We start from the raw sequence: 12,318 nt of genomic DNA, 5'->3' as shown, positions 1-12,318 counted from the left end.
GCACATATATACATTATTTTCCTATAACTATGATAGTTTAGTTTATAAAATTGGCACAATAAGAGATTAATGATGAATAACAAAATACAAAAGTTATAATACATACTTAATAAATTATGCAAATGTGTTCTCTAAAAATATCTCATTGTACTATACTTATCTTCATGAGGATGTGAGATGATGTGCTATCTCCGAAATAAAATGAGCTGAATGACACAGATATTGTGTTGTAGTATTATGCTACTACCAGCCTTCTGACAATCTGTCAGGAGGATCAGTCACTCCACATAATCCTGTATCATCATCCTATGACAGTGTCAAGCAAGTAGCATTTACAGCATGACTATACCATAAAGGGAATATCTCACATTAGGTGGGACAAAGAAGGATAACAGGATACTTTATCATACTACTCAGAATAGCATGCAATTTAAACCTTATGAATTGTTTATTTCTGAAATTTTCCATTTAATACTTTTGGACTGACTATAGATAACTGAAACCATTGCAATCAAAATCATGGCTAAAAGGAGACTACTGTGTAACAACTGAGCTTAGTTCAAGATAAATCAATGGTAAACAGTAAAGTTTTCTAAACCACTGGATTTTTAAAAATTATTTCAAGACACATTCACTTTAGCATTGCATGTATAACATATTTAATATAGCACTTAAAAAAGTAGTGTAACCATGCACCAAATTCTATAGGTCCCTCATTTCTGTAAAGTTTCACTAGAGCTCAGTTATCTCATACACTTGTATCCCTGTGGCTACTCTTACACTAAAACAGCAAGGTTGTTGTCAGGCCTACCCAAAACCAAAAGGAAAAAACAAACAGGCTGCTTTCAACAAACAAAGCAGCTTCCCAATAAATGGACAAATGGACTCAAAATGTGGTTTTACAACCCCCTGGCACTAAGAGGAACAGTAAATTATGTACACACTTAAGCAGATCATCCTTGGGAATCCAAGTCGTAAACATTTTACCCCAGATTCCTTTAATACCTATATAAGCCTAATTCCTTTCCCAGTTAGTTCCTAGTATCTCTCTCTTCTGGTGTTCATCTATCCACTCACATATGAAATCTCTCCCAGCTCACTGCCACTATCTCTCTCTCTCAATGTCAGCCCATTGACACATGGATGTGATAAGCTTGGCTTTTTCCAGTTAGCTGCTAAAATTTCCTGATTTTTAGTCCCTGTTAACTGGAATAACTTTCCTTTCAAACCCTATTTTTGACAAATGGATTCTTTATAACAGTTGTGGGTTGAGATTGTGAGGCCTGCAAAGTCTAAATGATTTACTATTTGGAACTTATGTAAAGGGTTTTCTGACACCCGAATTAAAATTTTTGTCATTTAAATCACCCATACACTTGAAAAGTAAAGCCAAATACTATTATATAAATAAAATCTGAGGCTATTACACCTCTTCACCATAGTCTGCCCTCATGCTGTGGGGCAGTGGTGGCAAACCTGTGGACATGTGCCACAGTGGCAGTTTGTATCACTGAAAGCTATAAAAGGTTCACCTCACTGCTATAGAGTGTAATTAACCTTTTACTTCACCTAAACTCACTGTAGAGCCTCTTTCAAAGTTTTCCTGCCTTAATAAAACTTTGCTACCATTTGTGCTTGTCTTAATTATTTGCTCAGGATAGAAAAAAACCTAGAAACTACCTCCTCCAAAAGGAAACTCCAGCACCTCAAAATCCAACTTATCTGGCTGATTAGCCAGCCAGGAGAGCAGGTTAGGCCCTTTGGGCACATTTTTTGTTTCTCTCTAAAACGACCTCATCTTCCTGTTCACTGTGATATTTTGTTCAGCTTTCTCACTCTTTGGAGGGAAAACAACTCTTGGTAACTTGGTATTCTGCCAGAGTAGCCATCTACCCCAGTTTACTCCTTTTTGTGCTCAAAGTCTCATCTGCACTTTTCCCCTAGATAGGACTTTTCTTTCTCAGTGCATTATTTCATCTTAGTTCCATTTTGGTTCATCACATGAATCAGCCACAGGGGTTCCACCACATTTGACTTCAAGAGACCTCAAAGTCACTGAAAACTCTCACCGTTGTGAGATAGGAGATAAACCTCTGATTTTAGGGAATGCATAGGTTTCCTCCTTTTCAATTAGGCTAAATCCCTTATTTCTTCTAACAAAATGCAGGTAATTTAGAAACATTTGCCCAGTGGCCTGAGCAGAACAAAAGAACAACAGCTAGTAAAGCTTAACTCAAGTGACTGAGTCATTCTTACAATTTTAAAGGGTTTTGCTTTTTTTGTTTTTTGAGATGCAGGTGAGAACACTGAGATTACAACTCACTCCAAAAAGAATGGCTGCTATTAAGAAATCAACCAATAATTAATGTTGGCAAGGAGGCGGGAGGAAGGAATCCTTCACTGTTGGTAGAAGTGTAGACTGTACAACCCCTGTGGAAATTCCTCAAAAAACTAAGATTAGAGGTCGCAGTTGATCCTGCTATTCCCCTGTGGGGTATGTTCCCAAAAGAATTAAAAGCATCATACCACAGCAATATATGCACACCCATGTTTATAGTAATACAGTTTGTAATAGCTAAATCTTGGAAATAGCCCGAAAGAGCCCACCAACTGGTGAATGGATAAAGATGTGGGTAATACACACACACACACACACACACACACACACACACACACACACAACTACTCAGCCATAAAGAAAGATAAACTTGAGACATTTATAGCTAAATGGATGCACCCTGAAGCCATACTTATAAATGAAATAAATAAGTACACATGTATAAATACCAAATCATTTCTCTGGTATGAGAAACTGAAGGTGTAAATGAGGACCAAAATGTGTAACAGATATTGTATTGTGAAATAGGAAGAAAATATTTAAAGAGAAAGGGGAAGGCGGGGGCAGGGGGAAGAAAAAAATTGAAAGAAAGAAGGTAAAAATGGAAACATAGCTTATGTATGAGGGGTGGAGGGATTAAAGGGAGGGCAGGGGAATGGGAAAAAAATAACAATCAAGATATATCATGTACAGATAAAATTCTCAATGGAGAATGTTATTAAAGTATACCTAAATGTATCATAAACTCAGTAAAAAACTTTAAAAGAGGTTTCTGTCTCTACTGCCTTAAACAAAGGACCAAAGCTTTTACCATGGGGTAAATGCAAAACATACTGTTTTTCAAGTGGCTCAAAATGCCTAAGGAAGTCCAGAGACTTCTCAAGTGGTTCCACCCTGCTCAAATAAAGCCATTAAGTGGCTCAAAAACACTTAAGGGAATTTCAGTGGAGAGACTCCACCCTTATCTCCTGGAAGTTTCAAAGGACTAGGTAGAGCTATCAAGAGGTTCAACTCCCTCTCCCAAAGGAGTTAGTGGACTCCAGTATGGAATCAAAAAACCTTCAGTAGAGTCTTCTATGCTTCTATGAAAGACACTGATGTCAACCATCATAGCTCTGGACAGAGATATCTGTCTAGTAAATACTTGAGTCTCATAAGGGATGATTTGTAGGCTCAAATTGGGTCTTCTTCTGCATTAGATGCCATATTAAGGATCCAAGAACTAGTTCTAGTTAGAGCCATCAAGTGGTTCAACATCCCTATGCTTCTATGAAAGATCCCAGCATCATTCTAGCTTCACACAAAATGTCCATCTAGTAAATACTCGAGTCTCAAAGGGACACTTTGTGGGCTCATCAGGCCCCCTCCTTCTGCAGGAGAGCCACCTTAAGGACCTGAGACATAGTTGTCTTCCTCTATAGACTCCAAAACAAGCTATGTGAAACCTCATGAACCATGCCCTGCAGATTCCAGACTTTGCCACTAGGCCATATCCTGAGATAAAGGATCACAAAGGCCTGAACATAAGGGATTTTATTCCACCTTCTATGTTTTAAGCAGAAAGTTTAACCGAAAAATAGCCTAATTTAAAGTGCCATTTTGTACCCATCTCTCAAAATTTCCTAGTTCATGCTAATCCAAAACATGTCACAACAGTAGATAAGTTGATCTTTTTTTTTTAATTGGCAGGATCAAACCTTTCCCATTGATAAGGATATAGCCTAGTGGCAAACTCAGTGGAATCTGCAGGGTATGGTTCATGAGGTTTCCTATGGCTCATCTTGGGAGCTAAAAAGAGAGACAACTAGGACTCAGGTACTTAAAACAGCTTCCCATGCAGGAGGCGGCAGCCTGATAAGCCCACAAGCATCCCTTGTGTAATCTTTTGAGACTGTGCCAGGTTTTCCTGACCTAATTTAGCCAACAGGTGTATACTGCTGCACAATATAATAAAATACCTGACTTAATCCCTTCTCCCTCTACATATCAGGAAAGGGAGGAACTGGTTTGGGTGTCTGGAACCAAAGGGTAGAGACTAAAAGTTCTGACTCCCCCTGAGGTCTGAGTGACTTCTGAGACTAAAGGTTACTTGCAATTAGCAGATAAATGGCTTGCCAAATATCAGGCCATACTCTTAAACAATCCTAAAGAAGGAGGCCTTATTATTATAAAAGTTGTACTACTCCTAATCCTACCCCTCTGATGCCTACAGACCCAAAAGTTAGCCACTCTTGTGAACAAGTGATCTCCTAGACCTATGCAAGCAGGCAAGACATCAGTGATCTGTCCTTCCATGACCATGAAGAGGTATAGTTCACTTAAGGAAATATGTAGGTATTAATTCACAACAGGTCATTAGGCCAAACCCTCTTCCCCGAAGAGCAGTGCTCATAGCTCTTTTTCAAGCACTGATATTAAGAAAAGGCAATAAGAGGGATGGGGGTCTAGCTCAGTGGTTCCACCACCTGCTTCACAAGCACGAAGTCCTGAGTTCAATGCCTGGTACGAAAAATAAACAGTAACTAGAGAAAAGGCAAGAAGGTATATCTCTATATTGACTCCAAATACAGTGGTACCTCAGTTCACAAACTTGACTCTTTCCACGATTCTGGTCACAAACCAAGTTGGAAAAGAACTGAATGAAATTCAATGGTTAGGTTCAATGTTGACCTTATGAAAAAATTTGATTTCGCTCTCATCCAGCTCAGTTTGTGACCAGAATTATGGAGAGAATGCTGCATGCCCATGCAGCAATCTGGAAAGGAGCTTGCTAACTAATAAGCAATCATCTATAAAACACAAGCAAGAAATTCTACAATTCTTATAGGTAGTCTATCTTCCCAAGTCACTGTTAATCATTATAAAGGATCCCAAAGAGACATGCCTAAAGACTCCTTGGGAAATCAAAGGGCTGATATGAAGACAAGAAGGGCTGCCCTAATTTCTCTCAAGGCCCTCCCTTTATTCCCAGCTCCTAAAGAACCATTCTGGTACTTCCTCAAGGTACACAGTGACAAGCTATAAAAACCCTACAAGGAAAATAGTCACTAGAATTTTCACAGAGTAAGAAAAACGCTATTCCTGGGAACTCTAGAAAATCTGAGTTCCCTCTTCAGAAAGCAAGACTCTAGTACTGTTCTAGGTGCAGATCAGCAGAGTCATTAATGACCCTGATTCACCATAGCCTAAATAGGCACCTGTATTGAGGCTTCCATTTTTATGTAGATCCATTATGTGGGTAATCTTTCTAAAGCTATGGATCTCAGACTCAATAATTTATTTAACCCCCTTCTTTGCCATACTTTATCCTCAAGAAGCATGGAAATCTGACCTGCTCCTCACATTTGGATCTACATCCCCAACAGATTTACTCTCATCCATCAAACAGATAGCTCAGTAGTCTAGTCACTAGCTCTTTTATCATTGTCTCACTGCAGTTGGAGAAAACATACTCCCCAATGGGTAGAACAGCCCCTTCAGCCAGAAGAAGATACAAAAGACAGAGACCTCCACTCCCTCAATACTCCATAAAGAATTACAGGAATATGTGCTATAAAGTCGATGGCTGAATGTTAACTGTGGAAACTTCCAACATTTTCCAGAACCTCTCTGGATTAAAAACAATTTCAGTAGTTCTCAGTAGTTCTGCTGCCTGACTTGCAAAAAAATTTCAGTCTCATTTTTTCTCACTTCTAAATCTAATGGCAACTTTACATCATTAATCATGCTTTTATTTCTTCTCACGTAAATGTGCTCTAACAGGGAAAAACCTGGTCTACAATAATGCAAATGGAAATCAAAAGTCAATAATCTAAAAATGAAAGGTGACTTAACAGATATTGCAGTCAACTGACTACATTAGAACAGTCACAGTTTTTCTTCAAATAAATTCATGTTAAGTCCAAAAGCTGGAAAAAGTGCACACCAAGGTGAGTAACTTCTACGGCTTATTTTCTAAAATTTCTTCCACAAAAGACACTGAATGACTTTTTAAACTATTGTATTTTTTTGAGGCTCAAAAGTCAAACATTTTTCTGAGCTGCCATTAAAGGTAAAAGGACAATAGCATCCTTGAAATGCCTTGGGTTTTTGGTTACTACTACAAAGGGGGGGGGGGCAATTTATTACTACCATGCATTAAAACAAAGAACAATGGCCCAAACTTCCCTACAGTGACATCCTGAAGAAATTTTTGTTTCTAGTGGCCAAAATTCTACTAAGTGAACAGAACCCCCCCCCAAAAAAAAAGACTGACTTTAAATGTGTTATAAAACTGATAAATGATAATGACATGCTATTTAACATCCCACATACATCGAACTCACAAGTTCCAAGGCAAATTTTAAAACAAAACATCACAATTTTTTTCAGAGCTGGGGATTTAGCACAGTGGCACCACACCTGCCTTGGAAGCGCAAGGTCCTGAGTTCAATCCCTGGTACCCCCCCAAAAAAAAAATTTTTTTTAGAATTTGTTTCATCACAAAAATTCCTTACAGAGTATAGCTATATGTAGATATGGAAAGAGATTGCAAATAAAGCAAATGAGGGAAATGTTACTAGGTAAATACTGCTAAAGACTTGAGGTGTTCTTAGTGCTATTCTAATTCTTGCAAGTTTTCTATAAATTTGAAATTATTTTCAAGTAAGATTTGTTAAAAGAAAAAATTCTCAATCTTGTTTACTACCCTAAAAAACAGACATCACCTTTCCTTCCAGCTATTAAACTTCTTTGCCTCTCCTAAAACAGAAAAGATTGTATATACAGTTGCTATATCTCTAATTTTTCATATCTCATATTTCCTTAACTATAGCCACTCTGATCTAGCTTCCATCTTCACCTCTGCACTGGAAACACCTACGTTAGTTCTGGTTTTCAGCACTGGAGACAGAATGTAGGGCCCTCACACTGAACTACATCCCCATTCATTTTTACTTATTTTAAGACTTTCTAAATTCCTTATACTGGGCTCAAACTTGAAATCCTCCTGCGTCAGCAATTACAAAGTGCTACAATTACAGGTATGAGCATCAGAGCCCATCTGAAAATTCTTTTTTGATAAAGAAATTATGTAATAAAATTACTGCTTTTATGTCTCAACAGAGAGGTCATCTCAGCAGCATATGAAATCAATATTTTGGTTTTCTTCTTGTGCCCTTGGCCATCTCCTCTCAGTTCCTTTCCCAGGTCCTCTTCTACTGGACCTCAAAATGAGTGTTCCAGGGCTCATGGTAAGGCCTTTTAAATCTATTATGGTCTTACTCAACCTGGTAATACCCAATCTTATAACTTAAATTCCACTAATATGTACACAATTCTCAAATTTATATCTGTGGGCCTGATAACTCTTCTAAGAAAAAAACGTATCTTACTAAACATCATCCTTACGTGTTTGCATAGGCACTTCAAGTTAAACACAGCAAACACGAAACTCCTGTTTTTTCCTCCCGAACTTCCTCTTCTTCCATAGATTACACATTTCAGCAAACGGTACATCATTAATTTAGTTGTTTGGGTTATAAAACCTACTCAGCACCCTTGATTTCTCTTTCTTTCATTAGCCCTATCCATTCCACCAACTTTATGTATCCAACTACCTTCAGTCCCTCTCCTCTTTTTCCCTTTCCTTCTCTGACTTCAATTTCTACCACTGTCTTATTTCGCTTTAGTCATACTGGCTGAGGTAAACTGTGTAACAGCCACCCACAGATATCAAGTCCTAATACCTAGTTTGTAAAAATTACTTTTTTGTAAAAATTATTTTTAAAAGAGATCAAATATAATTAAGATTTCTGAGATAAAATTACCCTGGATTATCTGGGTGGATCCTAAATGTCATCTCAATTGTCCTAAGAGAGATGCAACCAACTCATGGTGATGTATGCCAGTAATCCCAGCTAATACATAGGGAATTGAAGCAAAAATATTACAAATACCACCCCAGCCTGGGTAATCCAGTGATATCCCATCTCAAGAATAAAAATATGGCTGGGGATTTAGCTCAGTGGCATTGTGCCTGCCTCACAAATGCAAGGTCCTGAGTTCAATCTCTGGTATCCAAAGAAAAAAGAAAGAAAAGAAAATGTAATAATGTAATAAATACAAAACCTCTTCCAAAAATATAAATAAATAAATAAATAAATAAATAAATGAATGCAACTCAGTGGCACAATGTTGCCTAGCATGCCCAAGGTCCTGAGTTCAATCTTCAGTATCCAAAAAGTGTGGGAGACAAAGGGAGATAACACAGAAACACACAGAAATTCATTTGAATAAACAGCAAAGAGATGTAATTATAAGCCAAGAACTGCCTATAACCATCAGATAATAGAAGAGGCAAAGATTCTCTCCTAGAGCCTGAAACCTTGATTTCTGACTTCTGGCTTCTACAGCAATGAGAATAAATTTGTGCTGCTTTAAGATGCCCAGTTTTGGTAATTTGTTACAGCAGCCATATGAAACTAAAACATTCACCTACTTCCTGATGCCATAACATGCCAACTTTGTTCACGCCTCAGAATCTATGCACACAATGCCCTGTTGGGACTTCTGCAGGTCTCCACCTCATAAGTCAACGTCTCAGGAAAACCTTCACTATTTGATGAAAGCCACCCCACATATATATCTCTTTATTTTTTCTAGCACTTTTTATCATTTATAATTACTATGTGGTTCCCAAATACACACATTATGTCTCCCCAAGTAAAATACAATCACTTTGATAGCAAGTACTTTATTAGATTCAACACTAACCTCAGCACATGCAACTCATAATCCTATTTTAATGTACACAGTTCTTCTTACCTTACATGTTATATTTGTATGTAAAATAAGGATTTCCACAAAGGTACCACTTAGAAAATATCAGGATTCATTAACAAACAAACTGGAAATTTTAAAAGAAAAGAAAAAAACTTTTGTAAACACTATCAAGTAAATAACATTTCTATAAAAATGGTCCCTTAGAATACATTATCTTCTAAAGTACACTTCATTGATTTTTTTTTAAAGTCAGAAATGAAACCCTAAAAGCCACTCCACTGCCCTTTCATCAGAAGTACAATAAACCCCGGAAACACCATTCAGGAAAAAAGATCTGATGATTTGTAGTACATCAAGTTGATAGTACCACTGAATCGACCTAATAATCTTGAGTGCTCTCCAGGCATAAAACCAATTTCCAGAATTCAAAACATCCAGAATCAAATTATTATTTTCAATTCTCCATGTAAGTGTCCAAGACTTTCAATCACATTTATACAAACTTGCTTTCACCTGCAAATCCTAATTCATTGAGATTTAAATTACATTGTTAATGTTACATCTGTTTTAGCTTTTAATTATCAAATTATCACAAATACATTTATTTGAAGGTTATGTTGCCCTCGTTTCCCTTAAAAGTTAGTAACAAACATAAGATGAACTATAATTTAGAATTTTCCCACGAGTTCAATTTCCAACTTTGATAAGCCATAGCATTTAGTTAACTGTACAATTTAAATTTTATTACCTTCTCAAATACAGGAACGTAGGAAGAAACATGAGGTTTGACGATTTCTGCTTCCCAATCTTCATCTCCCATGGTGGCTTCGAGTTCTATTTGTATCTTAAAAACATGCACTTTTGGTCTTGATTAGATCAAAATTTATCTTTAACGTAGCTCAGTGATAAAGCACAAAAGGCTATGGTTTTAATCCCCCCAAAATGGATAAACTAACATCTATTCAACTAAATGCTAATCCTCCCAATGAGTTTTTGCAAAAAGAACTAGGTCTTCTTGCCTAGTTTGTATGCATCCATCCTTTCTTATATTTAAAAGCCTGCTTAACCACCTACCTAATCATTCTAGCAATCACCACACTCAGTGGATGCTTAGGCTTTTTCCCCTAATCAGTTCGTCCTTCAAAGGATCGCCAAAAGGGCTCAATGGCTACTAAACAGGGAAAGAGGGGGTGTTAGATAATACTCAAGGTTTTCCCCTTTGTGTGCTTTCTCCTTTGGCTTCCTTTCAAAGGCAGATAAAATGTTCGGTTCAGGTGTTTTAGGGGGACGGGTAGTTTGATCGGAAAACAGAGACCTTGGAGGCAGACAGGGAAGAGAATTAAGTGGCTCATTTACCCCCCCCAACAAAGCACAACTAGCTTCTTCCAATAAGTGTTTGTACACAAATGGTACCACAGACATCTTTTTTCAGAGAACAGGCCCGCATAGGCACTGCACAAAAGGCTCCAACTCTTCTCCTGGCCTTAAATCCACCCAAAGGTCACCTGGTCAACCACGGGGTTTTGGAACCCTTGTAGGAAGGAGGGAGGGCCTCCAGGATGTTTTCAAATCCCACCTGCCCCAGTCATTGTTCATATGAGCCAAAGTCCAAAGACCAAAAGGCCTGAGAGCCACGGGGGAAGGAAGCCCACTCACCTCACCACTCTGAGATCTCGCTGGGTCCTCGCTGGGGTACAAACCGCGCTTAAACGGCTGCACGTGCGGACGCACAGACGCCAACTACGTCAGACACTCTGCCTCAACAACAAATAGTACCAGGCGGTGATGAGAGCCATTGACCAATCAGAGCTCAGGTGGTGAGTGGAGTCCCGCCCCCATCTCTGCCCCAAGGTTTCTTATTTGCCAATGTTTGAGGCTTCAGTGACTGGATCCACACTGGCCTTCTCACAATGTAGTCCGTTTGCGCTTACGTGTACAAGGTTGGCAGTGGCATCTTCAATCAGAAGAGGCTCTAGGTTTTATTTGTGCCAGCAAACCAAGCCATTTTTGGTCATCTCCCTTTTTCTAACACACACACACACACACACACACACACACAAACGGGTCCGTTTGGGATTTTTTTTTTTTCCTCCCCTTTTACCTTCAGAACCCCTAGATAGCCCTTTTGGTTTTTAATTTCTGAGGCCTCACTTCACACCTGGGTAATCCAACTGCCTCAGTATCTGGCTGAAGGACGAGGAGATAATGCATTCCCTATTTCTCCCAATATGGGAAGAATGAGCTTGAGACTCTGGGTTGTACCCCAGGAAATCGTAAAGAAAATTAGACTGTCACATAAAGTTGGGTGTTCACCTCTGTGGGAAGAAAACAACCTCTGATTTCAAAAGGGAGGAGAAGGTTGGGGCTGGAATAGGTCTTCATCACAGCCTGTTTGTGATCCACCTTTTTATATCCTTAGGAGCCCTGATCAGGTCAATGGCCAAGAGATATTTCAATATTTAATGATGTCAGTGCTTACATATTCTGGTTCTACCCACCCCACCCCCCAAAATCATTTTCCATTTTCTTGATATTTAAGGAAATTCAACAATATATTTTGCAGAAACATAAATCTCTATACATTCTCAGACACGAAGGCACGAGGTACTTAAGCTACTTGGTTCAAAGCCCTTATCTCTAGAAGCATTGTTACTGTTTCAGCACCAAGAATATGTTAGGATTTATCTAGTTAGCACTAAATTTTGTCAGGCTAGTCTGAACGTTTGTTTTGTTTTGTTTGTTTTTAGAGTTTTGTTTTGTTTTTGTACCGAGGATCAAACTCAGGACTTTGCGCTTACAAGGCAGTCGCGGAACCACTGAGCTAAATAGCCGGCCCTCAACATTTGTTTTTAAAAGACTGTAGTTAGGGCTAGGGATTTAGCTCAGTGGTTCTGCTGTCTGTCTTGTAAGCACAAGGACCTGAGTTTGATCCCCAGTACCAAAAAAAACAAACAAAACACAAAGAACCTCATTAAAAGACTATTTAGCAAAGACCTAATCAAAATATATTTTAACATAACTCATTTAAAACTTTGACAATTTTTTAAAAATGAACTTTTTAAAAACATTTAGCAATTCATTCTTGGAGGGGACAGATTCTTAACTGCTTTCAGGTACTGCAATGAAATAGTTCTTTATGGGGAAAATGTGTGTGTGTGTGTGTGTGTGTGTGTGTGCGTGTGTGTGTGTGTGTGTGTGTGTGTGTGTGTGAAAAAAAA

The 12,318-nt window shown here is 38.3% G+C and overlaps 1 protein-coding gene across 3 annotated transcripts in view; it reads right to left on the bottom strand.

Moving 5' to 3' along the window:
- The window catches only part of Ddx4 (DEAD-box helicase 4), a 91,514-nt gene extending 80,669 nt beyond the window's left edge, over positions 1-10,845 (bottom strand). For 2 of the 3 annotated variants that reach the window (XM_010626888.1, XM_010626890.1), the window contains exons 1-2: positions 10,757-10,845; positions 9,849-9,944 (exon numbers count right to left, since the gene is read on the bottom strand). In XM_010626888.1, coding sequence (XP_010625190.1) covers positions 9,849-9,920 — 72 coding nt within the window. In that variant the 5' untranslated portion in view covers positions 9,921-9,944; positions 10,757-10,845. The remainder of the gene's footprint in view (positions 1-9,848; positions 9,945-10,756) is intronic. The other variant, XM_010626889.2, reaches the window with a different exon arrangement.
- Between the last annotated feature and the right edge of the window lie 1,473 nt (positions 10,846-12,318).

The sequence above is a fragment of the Fukomys damarensis genome, unplaced genomic scaffold, assembly GCF_012274545.1.
Source record: "Fukomys damarensis isolate Sample0158 unplaced genomic scaffold, DMR_v1.0_HiC HiC_scaffold_1, whole genome shotgun sequence".
NCBI classification, from domain to species: Eukaryota; Metazoa; Chordata; class Mammalia; order Rodentia; family Bathyergidae; genus Fukomys; species Fukomys damarensis.
This window is presented reverse-complemented; position numbering and strand designations above follow the sequence as displayed.